The sequence below is a fragment of the Schistocerca americana genome, chromosome 6, assembly GCF_021461395.2.
Source record: "Schistocerca americana isolate TAMUIC-IGC-003095 chromosome 6, iqSchAmer2.1, whole genome shotgun sequence".
Classification (NCBI taxonomy): Eukaryota; Metazoa; Arthropoda; class Insecta; order Orthoptera; family Acrididae; genus Schistocerca; species Schistocerca americana.
Window position 1 is genome coordinate 228,720,608 of NC_060124.1, and position 16,524 is coordinate 228,737,131.

At 41.1% G+C, this 16,524-nt stretch overlaps 1 protein-coding gene across 6 annotated transcripts in view; it reads left to right on the plus strand.

Moving 5' to 3' along the window:
- Positions 1 to 16,524, plus strand: part of LOC124619479 (PSME3-interacting protein) — a 110,981-nt gene that overhangs the window by 5,962 nt on the left and 88,495 nt on the right. For all 6 annotated transcript variants that reach the window (XR_006980084.1, XR_006980085.1, XR_006980083.1 and 3 more), the window contains exon 3: positions 14,722 to 14,820. Coding sequence is in view for 2 of the 6 variants with exons in the window: in XM_047145891.1 (XP_047001847.1) it covers positions 14,722 to 14,820 (99 nt within the window). In the remaining 4 variants the exon portion in view is untranslated. The remainder of the gene's footprint in view (positions 1 to 14,721; positions 14,821 to 16,524) is intronic.

Sequence of the window (16,524 nt, forward strand, 5' to 3'; positions counted from 1 at the left end):
AGGTACTGATGACGAAACTGAGACAGAGATGAATTTTTGGAGAGCAATGCATGCAAAACCACACTAGATGACTGGTACAACAAACTTTATTAAGTTTAGAAAGTAACTTATTACAGTGGTTATGCTAGCCACAGAATGACTCACAATAGCAGTCCGATAGCACACATGTAACTGAGTTGTAGCTGACTGGGCCTGTCTCTAAAAGCTGTCAGCCAGGCCACTAGAGTGTGCGGACGAGAGGCAGTGCACGCATCCCCGAGTGGCAGCCTCTTATGGTTGTCCAACTACTGGCTGTGTCTGCCGACTTCTGTGCTGCAACTTCTGACTGCTCCCCAGATCTCAGGTGTGGATCTATGCGGGTCACTACACGTGTTCTTTTGTACCTGCCAGACCGTATTTGTGGTTTCTGTTCAGTGTCTTCCAAATTTGAGAAGGGTATTTAGTGCATGAAAAGATATTTAATGGAAGCTTTTAATGGAAACATGTATTTCCATTTGAATACCTCATACATGTTTGAAAAAATTGCATATGCACTGTGCTGTACTTCTTGTGTGCCAGTAATATCGCCATTCTGAAACATTAAGATCTTTTTTAGTTCATTGAAATTATGTACTGCTTCAGTGTTATGTCTTCACAACTAACAAGGAAATCTGTCGTAACTAACTTACTCCCAAGACGACCACGGAGAAAGGAACGAAGAGTGTAAACATGCCATTGATGATGAGGTCGTCAGAGATTGGACACAAGCTCAAACTGGGGAAGGAAATTCTCCATGTCCTTTCAAAGGAACTATTCTGGCATTCAGCTTAATTATTTCAGTCAAATTATGGAAAATATAACTCTCAGTAGGCAGTCGGGTGTTGGAACTACTGTTCTCCTGATTATGAGTCCAGTGACTCTACCACTACACTTCCTTGCATGGTCCCAAGAGCACCAATTGTCCTTCTAATGTTCAAGACACCAAAGGCTGAACAATATATCTGGATGTAGTGGAACTTGGTAGCTGGATGTTTTTCCATGAATTACGACCCACAGTGCTCTGATACTTACCATAGGACCAATGGCCTTTGTAGTCTGGTCCTTTCAACCGCCACAAACCAACCAACTTACCATAGCCACTCATATCAAATTGTGATATAGTTTGAAGGCAGAAATTCACAGTTGATACTCTCTATTGCCTTCTATCATGACCCTTTGATAACTGTAGTGGCATGTTAAATAACACCTGTCACATGTGTGAGAAACTCTTCTTTTCATCAAGGAAGACATCTGGATACCAGCTGCTTCAGACTTGGCATATTGTTGCACTATCCATCTTCAGAAAAGGATTTCTTGAGGATGTGTTTCTTGAACTTTTTGCACCATATCAAATATTCCGTCATATTCTCTGCATGCATCTAGGATATTATGAATTCTTATTCTTATAGGCCTATTTCAGCTGATAACCTTTTGGCCATTTTCAAGGCAATCATGATTACTCCATAGTGTTGTATAAAGTTATTTAAAAATCTTGCAAGTGACTCACCTTGAAAATGGGTGAAAGATTGTTAGCCATAATATGAGACCAAGAATTAACAATATCCTAGTTGCACACTCAAAATCTGATGGAATGTCTCTTGAGGAGGGTATAAGTTATTTTCCAGTATGAAATTTTTAAACTGCAGTGGAGTGTGCACTGATATGAAACTTCCTGGCAGATTAAAACTGTGTGCCGGACTGAGACTCAACCTTGGGATCTTTGCCGTCTCAGCTGAGCTACCCAAGCCATACTCACTACCTGTCCTCACAGCTTTACTTCTTCCAGTACAATGTCTCCTACCTTCCTAACTACACAGTAGTTCTCCTTCAAAACTCACATGTTTGGCAGTCCAGGAAGAAAGGAAATTGTAGAGGTGTCGCTTAGCCACAGCCTAGGGGTGTTTTATGAATGAAATTTTCACTCTGCAGACGAGTGCGCACTGACTGATATGACTGATGCTTCAACTCCGGACCTATGACCTTCACGGGCAAGTGCTGTACCATTTGAGCCACCTAAACACTTCATATGACCTATCCGCACAGCTATACTACTAGCATGCAAAAGGCAAAAGGTCTCAGGTTTGAGTCTGTGTCTGGCACACAGTTTTAATCTTACAGGAAGATTCATATCTGTGCACAATCTGCTGTGATGAAAATTTCAGTTTGGAAACATCCTCCAGGCTGTGGCTAAGCAGTGTCTGTGGACTAGCCTTTCCCCCAGGAGCTAGTCCTGTAAGTTTCGCAGGAAAACAGGAAGATGACACTTCTAGGTAATGCGTAGAAAATACATTCTTAAAATTTGAGCAATTTGCTGCTATTAGTAATGTAGATATCCAATGCTGATGGTGAAAAAAGAATGTAAAACACTTTTTTTTCAGGTTTTCTCAGGAACCGCTTAGGAACTAAATGTGTCTCCAAGAGCCCCTTAAGGCACACCATAGACTACGTCTAATTCAAACTTTGACACTACTGTATGATAGTTACAGTAAATTGATCTTTCTGTTGGGTATATAAATAGTCCCTAGCCCTATGGCTATCGACAACACTTGACCCTACCTTTCTATCACCAATAGAACCTGAGGTTTGAGACCCAGTAAAATCTTGTTTTTATGCATGGAGGTTTGGAACATATCAGTAGCGCATGCAGTCGCATGTGTACCAATAAAAATCCAGTTAAATTTCATGCAGTTTCTATTCCAGAAATACATGGTATCAATATTTCATTCATCATGGGCATTCATCTCTGCCCACCCCAATCCCCAGGTACAGGGTTCAGCAACATGTGTTGGTTGGCACGGCTCACTGTTCGACTGTTGGTGCATCTAGTCTTCCCAAGACTCACTGAGTGTCAACTGCTGGGTGCCTTCTTGCATTGTGGCTACAAGTGCAGAGTTCCGTGCCGAACGTAGCTGATAGCCCTCATCCCTGTTAACAGGATTGTCACGGTGCCTTATCTCCACTGATACTTCGATGGTGCTCTTCCAAAATTCATTAGCTCAGCACAACATTTTTGTTTCCTCAGATACAAACATAAGTCCTTCACAGAGGCTATCTTATGCCACTGCCAATTTATCTTTATGGCCCAGGTGTACACATCGAATGCGTTCCGTGGAGCATTACCAGATGCAGCACTGTGTTTGCCTGGTGTACTGATGGCCAGACTCATAAAGGATGCAATATATAACAGTTACTTGCAGTTGTTGTTTGTGCTTCACAGAGCCACACACATTTCTTGTTTTCTGTGATGCTCAAAAATTGGCTTGATGTAGATTTTTCAGAGGATTCTTGCGAATGGTGAAGCCATTTCAACATGTACCCACCACAATGTACTTCAAACGTGGTGAGTAATTCTGTGAGCAAGTTGATGGGTTCACCACTTTCCCCTGGGATTGCCGATCTCTGTATGGAGCTCTTTGAGGAGATTGCACTAAAAACTGTATGGCTCAAACCAAACACTTCTTCTGTTATGTGGATGACACCTTCGTTGTGTGGTAGAGTTCCTGGACCACCTGAACAACGTCCATCAAAACATAAGAGTTCACAGTGGAGCTAGAACAGAATGGATGTCTTCTACTTTTGGACATTCTAAAAAGAATAAAAACAGACAGTTCCCCGGGACATACAGTCTACAGAAAGAAGACACACACAGATCTGTACCTTCGTGCTATGAGCTGTCATCATTCAACACTGTGGTGCACTCTGCTGATGACTGTAGTTCAGAGGGTATGTGCCATTTGTGACAAAAACAATCTTCCAGCTGAGCTTCAACAGCTTAGGAATGTTTTGTCAAACGGGTACAGCAAAGTGCAAATTAGACGTTAATTGAAGAAAGCATGTGAAAAAGAAAATACATGTTACTAAAGAAGTATCGATACTTTGAAGGGTGGTAGTACTCACCAAAACAAGAAAAATAAGTCCACTAAATGTTGGTCTTGAATTGCATACTTTCTGAGGTAAGTCCAATAGACACGGGTCCAGAAGTGCGTGCTTTCTCCCATAAACATGTATTCACAGGAGGTGTTCAACATGGCGTCCATTCAAGAAATGCACCCCTCTGCCCTCCATTGTAAGGAATGACACACACTTTGAAATATACCTAGTGGTTGTTGTACCTGCTGGCATGCATTGAAGATGCGACCCTGGAGTGCAGCACAGCATTGATTGGCGTGGCATAGACCATTTTCTTCAAGTTTCCCTGTTACCAAAAGTCTAGGGGATTGAGATCTGGGGAACGAGCAGACCAACAAGGTGCCCCCCCCCCTCCACCCTTACCCCCCTCCCCCGACTAATCCAGCGGTCCTGAAATGTCTGTGTCAGATGTTCACGCACATTGTGAGGAAAGTGTGTTGGTGTGCCATCATGCTTGCACCACATTTGTATACGTCGATGCAATGGCACAGCCTCCAGCAGGGTAGGCAATATATCAATGAGAAATTCCAGATAATGTGCCCCAGTTAACCTTTGTGGTAGCATGTGTGGCCCTATTAATCTGTTGCCAATTATGCCTGCCCAAACCTTGATTGAGAATCGGTGTTGATGCCCTGTTTTGTGAATTGCTTGGGGATTTACATCTGCCCATATGTGCTGGTTATATGGAAATTCACACCACCATCTCTTGAACCCTGCCTCATCAGTAAATAAAATCTTAGATGTGCGCAGTGGATCTGTGGCACACTTCTACAACAGACATTAACAGAACCACTGTCTGCCATGATGATCCTGTGGTCGTGGGGCCTGAACACACTGTAGATGTATAGGTACAGCAATTGTTTACAAAGTACCCTGCAGATAAGAGAGTGAGACACACCTTCCGCTGCTGCTAATCATCACACACTGGTCTCAGGGTTTTCTTCCATCGAATGTAGCACACACTTCTCCACGACAGGCATGTGGACTGTGCGGGGCAGTCCCCTGTCGGGTACCTGTATCCCTCAGATGCTGGAAAGTTTGCCAAATAGCTTATCAGAGGGCATGGATATTTTTATGCGTAAAGGGTGCGGGCTCACATGCTACATCCATAGCAGAATATTGTGTCCACCATTTCACTTCATGAGAGTAGGCTTCCATTGCTAACAAGTGGTGGAAGAGAGAAAATGTAAATGTACTACACCATTTGTATGTGCAAACAGCACAATAATAGTAAACACATAAGTGAATCCACGTTTGGAAGAAAGTAAAACACCATGATATGTACCCAGGGGTGATGGTACTGTGCAATAAGGCACACAAACATGATGAAAACTAATGTAGCTTACAACACAACTTGAACCACATAACTTTCTGCAGACCACCTAATGGTAGGTGGAGTACTGTAAGACATTGTAATATCCTACCGACACATTTGATGGCCCTCTTGTGCAACAACTATGCTAATATCCGCAACCAAGCATCACGCAGCCTTTCCTATAAACATGGGTCCATCCCAAAAAGTATGTGTTCCTGGATCCATTTTTGTTGGACTTATTTTTCATGTTTCGATGAGTACTACCACCTCTCAAAGTATTAGACACCTGTTTTTGAACACACTGTATGTGCGTGGCTCAACTGCAAATACCGAGTATAAATAGCATCCCTTGCAAGTATGGCTGACAGTACATTGGACAAATACAGTGCTGCATCTTATAACACTGCATGGAACACATTAGGTATGTACACATTGGGCATAAAGATAAATTAGCAGTGGCAGAACACAGCCTCAATAAGGGTAATTTTTTCGACTTTGAGAACACAAAATTGTTGTGCCGATTGGTAATGGCTTTTGGGAGTGCATCACCAAAGAATCAGCTGAGTTAAGGCTCCATGACAATCTTGTCAACAGGAATGAGCACCCAGCAGTTGACGCTCTGCGAGTGTAGGCAAGACTGAATGCACTAAGAGTCAAACTGTGGTCCACAACCACACCGCCGCCACTTGCAGTTCCAAACTAAAACCTTCTTCATGGAAGGGAGATGGATGGCTACCATACCATGTGACTCCCATGTAGCTGCGAGGGTAAGTTGTGGGGCTATAGCGGCAGACATGAACAAACTGCACTTACATTTATTATGTTGTCGTGGGCTGGAGTGGTTGGCCACTACCTCGGTACCATTGGGTTGCAGCAGTAGGTTGTTGTCAGGATGTTGGCTGTCAGTAGCATATGTGAACAGCATCAGTAATCAAACATTTTATTCGGTTTCAAGTTACAACCCTTGTAACATCGACCCATAGCAGCTATGCCACCTGTCTGGGCACGTGTTGACAGCAGCAAGGCTGGCGGTTGTGGAAGCAGTGGCCAGCTTGAATTAAGCACAGAATAAGACTGTTGTTACTGAGTGCCTGTGGTGGTATGTGTGCCAGCCTGGTGTGGCTCTACAATTTAAGGCAGCGTACTTCTGCAGGCACGGAAGCCTTCTGTGATTCTCGTAGTGGAAGACGTGCTCTAACAGTGGAACCTGCCTGTATGAGTGGTGGTGAGCAGTGACAGTTTGCCTTCACAAGTACACCACTCAGGACACGAATTGCTGCTCTCCAGGGGAGGATCCCAGCTGTGGCTGAGGTGAGCCTGAGGTGGCCCACTAGGTGAAAGGCACCAAATCTCTGGGAGTAGACTTAGTCCCAGTACGGAGCTCGTTGGTGGTGGAACCAATATCTTGTGGTGGCAGAACCAATGTCTTGTGGTGGCATCTTGCAGAACCATGTTACCCCATCACACGGTGTGTACCTCCCGTCATAGCAGGTGCTACCTGACAGTAAAAACTTCGGATAGAAATGTCAAGTATTTATACTGGTTAGGTGCTCATTTGCTGTGCCGGGTACCACTGCTAACGTCGCACAGCGAATGAAGGCGGCAGTGAGTAGGTGTGGAACTATTGTGCTGTTGCTGTGGTCGGTCCACCTTTTTGCCGTGTCAGCAGTACTCCAAGTGATGGCGTCTGACACAATGATGTTTTGGCTCCACACACACACACACACACACACACACACACACACACACACACACACCAACACCAACACACCAAAGGCCTTTCTTGGGCCTTATCCATATTGTCTAGTTAATCTTTAATTCATTATGCCTGGCAAGAAGTGTGACATGTGCCTGGTTATGAGCTGTGTTATTTTTGGTGCTCAGTATTCCCCTCTAACTATAAACTGTTGTGGAGAGGTTACTGTCTTCCGAGAGTAGTAAGTAATATCATTTTGCTTTTTCACCAGTGTACTTTTTGAATACAGACTATACTCGCTGGGGTATCAGACGTTTGATAAATAACAGAAAAGCTTCTTATAATATTCCTTTAGTGTTGTCAACTTACTTGGTAGCTGTGCAATTGAAAATCACTCGTACTTGTTCCTTCATGTCTTTTTAATTTACCCGAGGGTGAGTCTTCTGCATGAGACCATTCTTCAAGTTTCCTTCTGCAAATGCTTGTCATTAACATCTGATTGTTACAATGCAGCATTATTTATCTCCCTATTTCGGTTTTCATTTTTAATTCATACCACTATTAACTGCAAACAAAAGTGATGGCATGGTGAAGTATTAAGTGCAAAAGGTCTTTGCACTTCTGTGCTGTCATCATATTGTTCTGAAACAGTGTACTTTAATTTTAGTCGCCATACCCTTCTTGGGAATCCTGGAGATAATACTAAAATTATCGTCACTTCCTATAAGCAGCATTTCTCTCCCTGAACTGCGACTCATTTTAGTCATTGCTTGTTACTCGTTTAAGTCATTGCAAGATCTTGTGCTAACAAACATTGTGAACAGTGCATTTTCGGCTGCATTTGATGCATGATATCATCTACGTTGGGAAAGAAACATAGCTACTACTCGCAGGTGCAGTGTATTAAATGATGAGAGCTGCCATTTAGGTGATGTATCCTTTAGCTAACAGAATGGCAAGATCATCAGGACTGTAACTCAATATGACCATTAGCTGCAGATGACTGAATGCTATGGAGTAATACAGGTCTTTGCACTTCTGTGCTGTCATCATATTGTTCTGAAACAGTGTACTTTAGCCCAGTGTTTACAAATTTTCAGCAAAGATAGAGTGCACCTGGACAATCGGAAATTCACATGGCATTCCTGGCACAGTATTAACAACATGAAACAAAGAAAGGAAGGACATAAAAAAGGTCAGAAAACAAGTTTATTATAGTATAGCTGAAACTGAGAAATAAGAACAAAAACAGGCTATGATTGGCACCGAAGAAGGTGTTCAAAATTATGAACTCGAACTGTGATGCAAGTCTCACACCTCTGGCATATGGACTCTCATGCGCCAGAGATGTGTGGCCTACATTATGGTTCGGGTTTGTAATTTCGAGTGCCTTTTTTGATGATGATCATTGTCTCTTTTCATTCTTATTTCTTGATTTCTGCTGTACTAAGCTCAATAAAACTGTTTTGTGACCTGTTTGTGCTCTTCCTTTTTGTGTTTTGCATCATCATTACCACACAAGGAAAGCATTTCTACCAATGCATCGCTTTGTGAATTTCCATTGTCTGGACGTACTCTCTCCCTCTCCCCCTCTCTCTCTCCTTCTCCCGTGAAAATTCTGAAAATACAATGTGATAGGATAGATAAAAAATCTAGTAACCAAGTGAGAGCAGGAGAACACACTTATAAAGGTATTTAAATTTGAAAGCTTTCGGAGCCAGTGGTTCCTCCTCCTGGCTGATGGGTTGAAGGGGAAGGAAGATGAGTGAAGGAAAAGGACTGGGGAGGTTAAGGAAATGGGGAGAGTTGGTAACTCGTTGTTAATGAACTTTTTATGGATAATTATGTAATGCAACCATGTGACCTTTTTTAGAGTATTTTTCTTAGAACAAATATGTGAATGTCGGAAGTCTTAACAATTTTTTGTAGAAGTGTTTAATTGTGTTATGTGATAGATTATCTGACCTTGTGACAGTCCCTAAAGAGGTGATTTTCCTCAGGTCACTTTTTTTTTTTTCTTAAGAGTTTGTTGATTTCTGTGAAATACACTTGATTGCAAACAATTCTATTTTGTGTGGAGGGGGGGGGGGGGGGGGGAGGCACTGTCCATCACCTTATTTCCTTTCAATGTACTATGTTTTCCTTATCTATTGTAGTTGTTCCATTTCTTTCAGCACTTGTGTGACCAGAGAGCCCAAGCAGTAATGACTGATTCACTTTAACATGTCCAGTGCCATGTGGCGTCACCTCAGACGTATCTGGGCAGATGAAAGTCATGTTGATGTAGATATTTGCTTGCTTGCTTGCTTTCTCTCTCTCTCTCTCTCTCTCTCTCTCTCTCTCTCTCTCTCTCTCTCTTTTTTTTTTTTTTGCATGTTCTTATCGTCGTAGCACTGCTGGGTTTGAACAGATGCATTAACAAGTATGTGTTGTATCCTTGCCCTCACCTTAATAACAGATATTTATAAAATAAATGCACCAGTTACAAATGAAACAGGATTTTTGTGGAAGGGTCAAGACTAGGTTGAGCACGATAAATTATTTTACAGCCTGAAGACCAAATTGTGGTGTGTTCATATATTAGTGGCATTGTGGGCATGAGCCAGATTACCTGTCCAAAGCAACAGGGAGAGAGGGGGTTTTGCTGTCTTAAATGTCCTATTGTTTGTACTCCAGCCAGGATTCACTGATAAGATTATTTTGATATAATTATGTAGGATTCTAATACCATTTACATATATACTTTTAAGTTTCTATCTATACTAACAATAAAACTATAAAACCACCATGTCTGTACCTATACATTGAAAATATTTGCCAAAAACTAATTTCAGGTGATGTAAAATGTTTTTAAAAACTTTATCTGTCTGTCTGAACATGCTAATATCCAAAACTACTGGACAATTTTTCGTGAGGTTTTCACTGGTACCTTGAGCTTAGCTTGGGGCAACATACAGGCTTTATTTAATCAAAACTGGATCACAGAAAGAAAAGGATATCTCAGTTTAATGTTTTAGGAGTCTGTTCAACTTAGTAGTTCCGATGCTTACCTCAGTGACATTATCATCATCGCACAGTACTCCAAAGAACCAGTAGATAGTGTTGTTAGTTTCATAGTACACCAAAGAACCAATAGATGGGGCTGTTAGCTTTGTTTTTTTTTTTACCACAGGGATCAAAGTAGTTTCGAAAGTTTACATCAGTGACAGAATGAAGTGCTGCAATCTTATCTTCATGAAATAAAACTAACAATGAATTTATTTAGCTAGGATATATGGATTTACTGATTTACTTTGTGTTCTAAAAACTTAATGAATTTGCTTTGCTTCTTTCAATAGGCTTTATTTACGAGGTGCGTGCGAGAAGTAATGAGACTGATATTTTTATCTATCAAGATTTTAATTTTTTTCAACTAATAACATTGTCTGCACTAACGGAGTTGTTGTCCCCAGTTTTGGTAGCAACACTGAAAAGCTTCAGAGGTGACATCCTTTTAAGATATTTTTCAATTTTGGGAAAAGAGAAAAGTCACAAGGACTCAGATGAGGTGAATAGGGAAGGGCTGTGGAATACAGGAATGCCTGTTGAGGTCAAAAATTCTGAGAGGCAAGTGGCCATGTGACTTGAAGTGTTGTCATTGTGCAGCATCGAATTGTAAGCAATGTCCAGTCTCACTTGATTCACCCTTTTCTTGAGCCTTTTAAGGATATCTTTATAAAATACATGGCTGACAGTTTGTCCTGTAGGAACAAATTCCTTATGAACAATACACTTTCTGTCAAAAAAGCAAATCGGCATTGTTCTGATCTTTGATTTGCTCATTCCAGCTTTTTTTGGATGAGGAGGTGTGTCGGTGTGCCATTCCTCACTTTGTTGCTTTACCTCAGGAGTGTATTCGAAAATCCAGGTTTCATCATCTGTGATCACATAACTAAACCACTCATGCTCATTGGCAGTCCTCTCAAGAAGATCAGCGCACATGGTTCTTTGATATTCCTTCTGCCAAGCTGTGAGGTTCTTTTTGGCACAAACCAGTCCCATGTGCAATACTTTGGTCTAAATTTGATTTACAGTCCAAGTGTTTAAGTTTAACAGGTCACCCATCATCCTTACTGTTAAATGTCGTTCGGATCTCACAAGAGCACACACATGTTCAATGTTCTCGTTGGTTTTTTAATTTGGAGGTCTTCCTGAGTTAGGTTCATACCCAACATATTGTTGACCTTCCTAAAATGAACTGTGCCAGCGATAACCTTGTACTCTTGATAAGGGGTTTTCCACCTAGGTATGCTTCAACTTTTCAAAGGTCACACTCGCAGATTCTCCGAGTTTTGTGTTAGACTTGATAGCAAAACATTGCACTAAATTAAGCTGTTCCATTTTTGTAAAACACTACAAAAACACAAGTTCACTGACGGCGCTCTCAAAAATCATGTGATGGCTGTACATAGCTGAAGCTCGGACTGAGAATCTGGAAGGGATGAACACACCAGAGTACGCAAGTGGAAAAGCAGTGTTGGTAGATCGCTCGCAGCATTGTCTGTCTAATTACTTTTCTCAAACCATTTGTATATTTGACTTCTGATTAGGAAATTTATTGAGTTTTCTTTGAGATTTGGATACTTACTTTTGTTTTGTGTATGATAAAAATGCCTCAAAAACTGTAGAGTCTTTCTCAATACACTGGGGAACCATTAAAAGACAGAAAACTTGCAGATCTTAAGAATCTAATTAAGATAGTGAGATGAAACTCACTGCAACTCGAGAACATCAGGCTTTAATGCACTCTTTGGAAACTCCTTCTGCAAGCGAGGCACGTCATATCTCTGAGAGAGAATGTCACACATTATCTCACTGCTTACAAACCCTTACTCAGAGAGAGAACAGCCAAAGTTCTCGTTGTATCCACACAAATCTTTCTCAATCTTTTGAAAGCAAAACAAAATTAGAAGTGTAACTAAGCACTGTTCCTCACTATCACGCATTGTCTCGTGTCTCTGAAAGAGAGTCCTGACTGAGCACTGACCATGAGCACCATACATTGTTTTTTACTTCAGAAAGTTTCACCAAAAGAGGATCCTTCTTAAGTTCTCAGCATTTTGGCATAGCTGCTTCATGGTCCCTTGAAAGCAGTGACGAACGAGTAGTGTAACTGAGACAGATTGTGAGCACCATTCATTATCTTATGTCTCAGAAATGTTTATGCAGCATGAGAGCACTTAAGTAATCATTGAGATCATCACAATATTGCTGGACTTTTACAGAGCAATGACGAGCACCAACGGTGTTCAGAATTAGCTAGGGAGAATTGTGAATGCACACATTAAGATCATGAGAATTTTACAGTGAGTAAGAGGGAGAGACCAGACTTAATATAGCAGATACAAATAACAACTCATAAAAACTCTTGGCTTTGTGAAAGGCCTATATTCACACCTCGAAATGATCAAGCTGCAAGAATTAACTCGGACATACTTACTAATGTTGAAGGAGAAAATGTAGAGTGTGTCTCTGTTAACAGAGTTACCAAGCAAGACCACATATCAATTATCCAGCGAAATTTTTAAATTCTTTTACTGCACATGGCATTCCATTACACAGAATTAATTTGAAAAATGGGATCCTGATTATTCTGTTGTGAAGTTTAAGCCCACTGAAACTGCATAATGGCATGAGGCTGATAGTTACTTCTCTCAAGTGTAACATTGTAGAACCAGAAATTTTGATGAGAAGCAGTACAAGTGACCAAGTTTTTGCACCCCAAATCCCGATTATTTCTAACAGTTTCCCATTTCACTTTGGTTATATAAAACTCCTGGCAAGTTTGTTATGATAAACAAAGCACAAGCCCAGACATTGCATGTTGCATGCATGGAGCTTAGTGTCAGTTGCTTTTCATATGGCTGGCTATATGCGGCTCTTTCCAGTGTTAGTAAAGCAAATAAGCCCAATCATACTATTTCAAATTTTGTCTACAAAGATGCCTTACCAGTCAAAAATAAAATTCCAGTCTTACAAAGTCTCGGGCATACCTATAAATAAATATCTGGGTAATGTCAGGTTTTTCACCTAGTATTTTTATTGAATTAAATAGCAAACTGTTTGCGTGCAAGAGAAAGTTTTCACAATATAATAGCATACTTAATGAGTCTCCGTGCCAAAATTTTTAGAATGTATTCATGAGATTGTTCTACTTTCCCAAAATTCCAAATTAATATGGAGTTATATGACAAAGTTTAATTCTTGCATTGCTGCACAACACTTTTGCTAATATAACTCAATGATGCAAAGCATGTGACTGGAATGACAAAAGAGCATTGGAGTGACGCGTAGTGTGTTTATGTTATTTTATTCATTTGTAATTGATTATTGGGAAGAAGAGAATATTTACAGTAAGTAATTAAATTTATTGCTCGAACAGTCCACGGGTTTACTGCCAGTCCATACTGTCCTACGAGCACAGTATTTCGATGATCAGACATGTCGCCATCGTCAGGTGTGCTGATGAACTGACCTCCTGAGAGCGGGCGGCTGTCTTAAATCACCTCCCTCTGCAAGGCATTCTCTCTGCAGTCCGTGCCTGTGGCCTCGCATTGACAGTCTCTGAGACTCTTGCGTCAGCATCTGTGGTGGCATCGGTGTAATTGCCTCGTCCGTCCTGGTCGCCTGTTCGTTTTCTTTGATAAGCGTCTTTTTAATTAGACTCAGTGCTGGTTCCCATGTCTTGCTGAGGTTATAGGTGCAGTCTCGGTTGATGAGTCCGTCCCTGGTACAAATTTCGATAGCCTCTCCAACGACGCTGTCCCAGTATTTAGATGTCTGTGCCAAGACCCTGGTATGTTGGTAGTCCATTTTGTGATTTTTGGAGAAGCAGTGCTCTGCGACCGCCAACTTGTTGGGGTACCTAAGTCGAGTGTGCCTCTGATGTTCTCCGCAATGATCTTCGATGGTGCGCACTGTCTGTCCAATATAAGTCTTCCGACACTGACACGGAATCTGGTATTGCTGGCCTTCTGCAAACCGAGATCGTCTTTGACACTTCGGAATAATGCTGTTGTTTTATTGGGTGGTCAAAAGACAGTTCCTACTCAGTGTTTCCTCAATATTCGTCCTATTGTCCTTGATAGTGCGCCAGTATACTGTATATAGGCAGTGGCTATCTCTTCCTCTGTGACTTCTTCCGTCTCCACGTGCTGTACTTTAGAGGTGGGGCGGAGAGTACGTCTGATCTGCCATTCCAAGTACCCATTTTTCCAGAATACAGTTTTGAGGTGTTGCAGCTCATGGGGCAGACGTCTCGACAACTTCAAGCTGAAAGACTCGGATATCCTGGTCTCAGCAACCGCTGACACGAGGCCGTGGGTGCAGACAGTGGAGAGAACGCTTCACAGGGGGAGGGAATTTAAGATGGCCGCCCGCCCTCAGGAGCTCAGTTCGCCAGCACACCTGATGATGGCAACATGTCTGATTGCCGAAATATTGTGCCCATTGGACACTATGGATTGGCAGTACACCCATGGACTGTTTTAGCAAAAAGTATACCGAGAGAATCTGAAGAATCAAATTAAATTTTTTTTCTGATTCTTAACTTGTTCAAGAGTTAGAACTAGTTGGGGAGAATTACATATGTAAGTGTCAAAATCTTGAGAATTTTACTTTGAGTACAACCATCTGTTTCACTCCAACACATGGTTTAACATGGTACTGTCCCCATCACTAGGAATGTGTGGTGTGATACATCATTAATTAATATTCATCTCTTTTTGCTTATGGGTGTTCACAGAGTGTCCTGAGGAGGAATATGATCCTCGATCACTGTTTGAACGTCTTCAGGAACAGAAGCAGAAACGAGAACTGGAATATGAGGAAGCACATAGATTGAGTGAGTAAAACTTGTTGTATTTATATAATTTTGATTGTAATTTTTGTTAACTGTTTATAAAATTATCAGGCCGCCTCTGGTGTAATTTCTACACATTTATGAGATATCATAAACTGAAGCACTCTAAAATCTTGTCAGTAGACAAACCCAGTAAAGTCCCATTTTTATGCCATATTTTAACTATGGTGTCTCACAGATAGCATTATGTGCTAACAATTAGATGTTTAGTTATTGTATTTACAGTGACGGGTAGTTTACATGCTGTTAACTGTGATAGAAAACAAGGGCTTCCTTATTCATTAGTAAAATTTTGTTTCTGTGTGGGTCCATAGATACTAAATACTGCGTAAAAGAAGACATGGTCCATTGTAGGTTGTAATTTAAACATTCTTTAATTAAATAAAGAATGTTTACATTATGGTTTACAACAAACCATGTTTTCTTTACTCAGTTGTTAATAATTGGGAAGTACTTGCAGTGTGCTAAAGTGAGTCATGTATTTCATATAGCAGTTGCTATTTGTTGTTCTACTGTTTTTGGCCAAGCTAATAAATAATGGAACTTAGGCGCAGTAAGATTCAAACTTTAGTCAAGATTAAATTTGACACTGTTGTCTTTATTTACAAATGTCATAATAATCCATCAAAAGAACTGTTGTGTGAGGCAATAACTTTACTTATTGTTTAATACGTACCATATGCTACAACAAATAATGTGACCAATATATAATTAGTTTATTGCTCAACATTGGTGTCTTTATCTACAAAATGGAATAATCCATCAAAAAAGTTGTTGTATGAGGCAGCAGCTTTTAACTTCTTGCTCAATACATACCATGTTCTAAAACAAATACTGTGATCAATATATAACTAGTATATTGCAGAAGTAAATACAGAAATAAATCCCTTCAGTAACTTGGTAAGGCCTTACTTCTCAGAAAAACAAAGTACTTGCCCTCTTCAAATTATGGTATAGAATAGCTTGAATGCAGCATGGTTACTTGCTGAGCAGTTGATCTGGGTTCGATTCCTGGCCACCACAGGAAAGTTCTCTCTTTTACATAGGAGTGTGTGTTCAACACCATGCTATCCACGAAATTCCAAACTGTCTTGGCATGAGTAATTTTTCTTTGCCTCTCATGTCGCTCCAAGTGAGTATTGTAACCAATATACATTACTGGCCATTAAAATTGCTACACCACAAAGATGACGTGCTACATACGCGAAATTTAACCGACAGGAAGAAGATGCTGTGATCTGCAAATGATCAGCTTTTCAGAGCATTCACACAAGGTTGGCACCGGTGGCGACGCCTACAACATGCTGACATGCGGAAAGTTTCCAACCGATTTCTCATACACAAACAGCAGTTGACTGGCGTTGCCTGGTAAAACGTTGTTTCCTCATGTCAGGAGGAGAAATGCGTACCATCACGTTTCTGACTTTGGTAAAGGTTGGATTGTAGCCTATCGCGATTGCGGTTTATCATATCGTGACATTGCTGCTCGCGTTGGTTGAGATCCAATGACTGTTAGCAAAATATGGAATTGGTGGGTTCAGGAGGGTAATACGGAACGCTGTGCTGGATCCCAACGGCCTTGTATCACCAGCAGTCGAGATGATAGGCATCTTATCCGCATGGCTGTAATGGATCGTGCAGCCACATCTCGATCCCTGAGTCAACAGATCGGGATGCTTGCAAGAC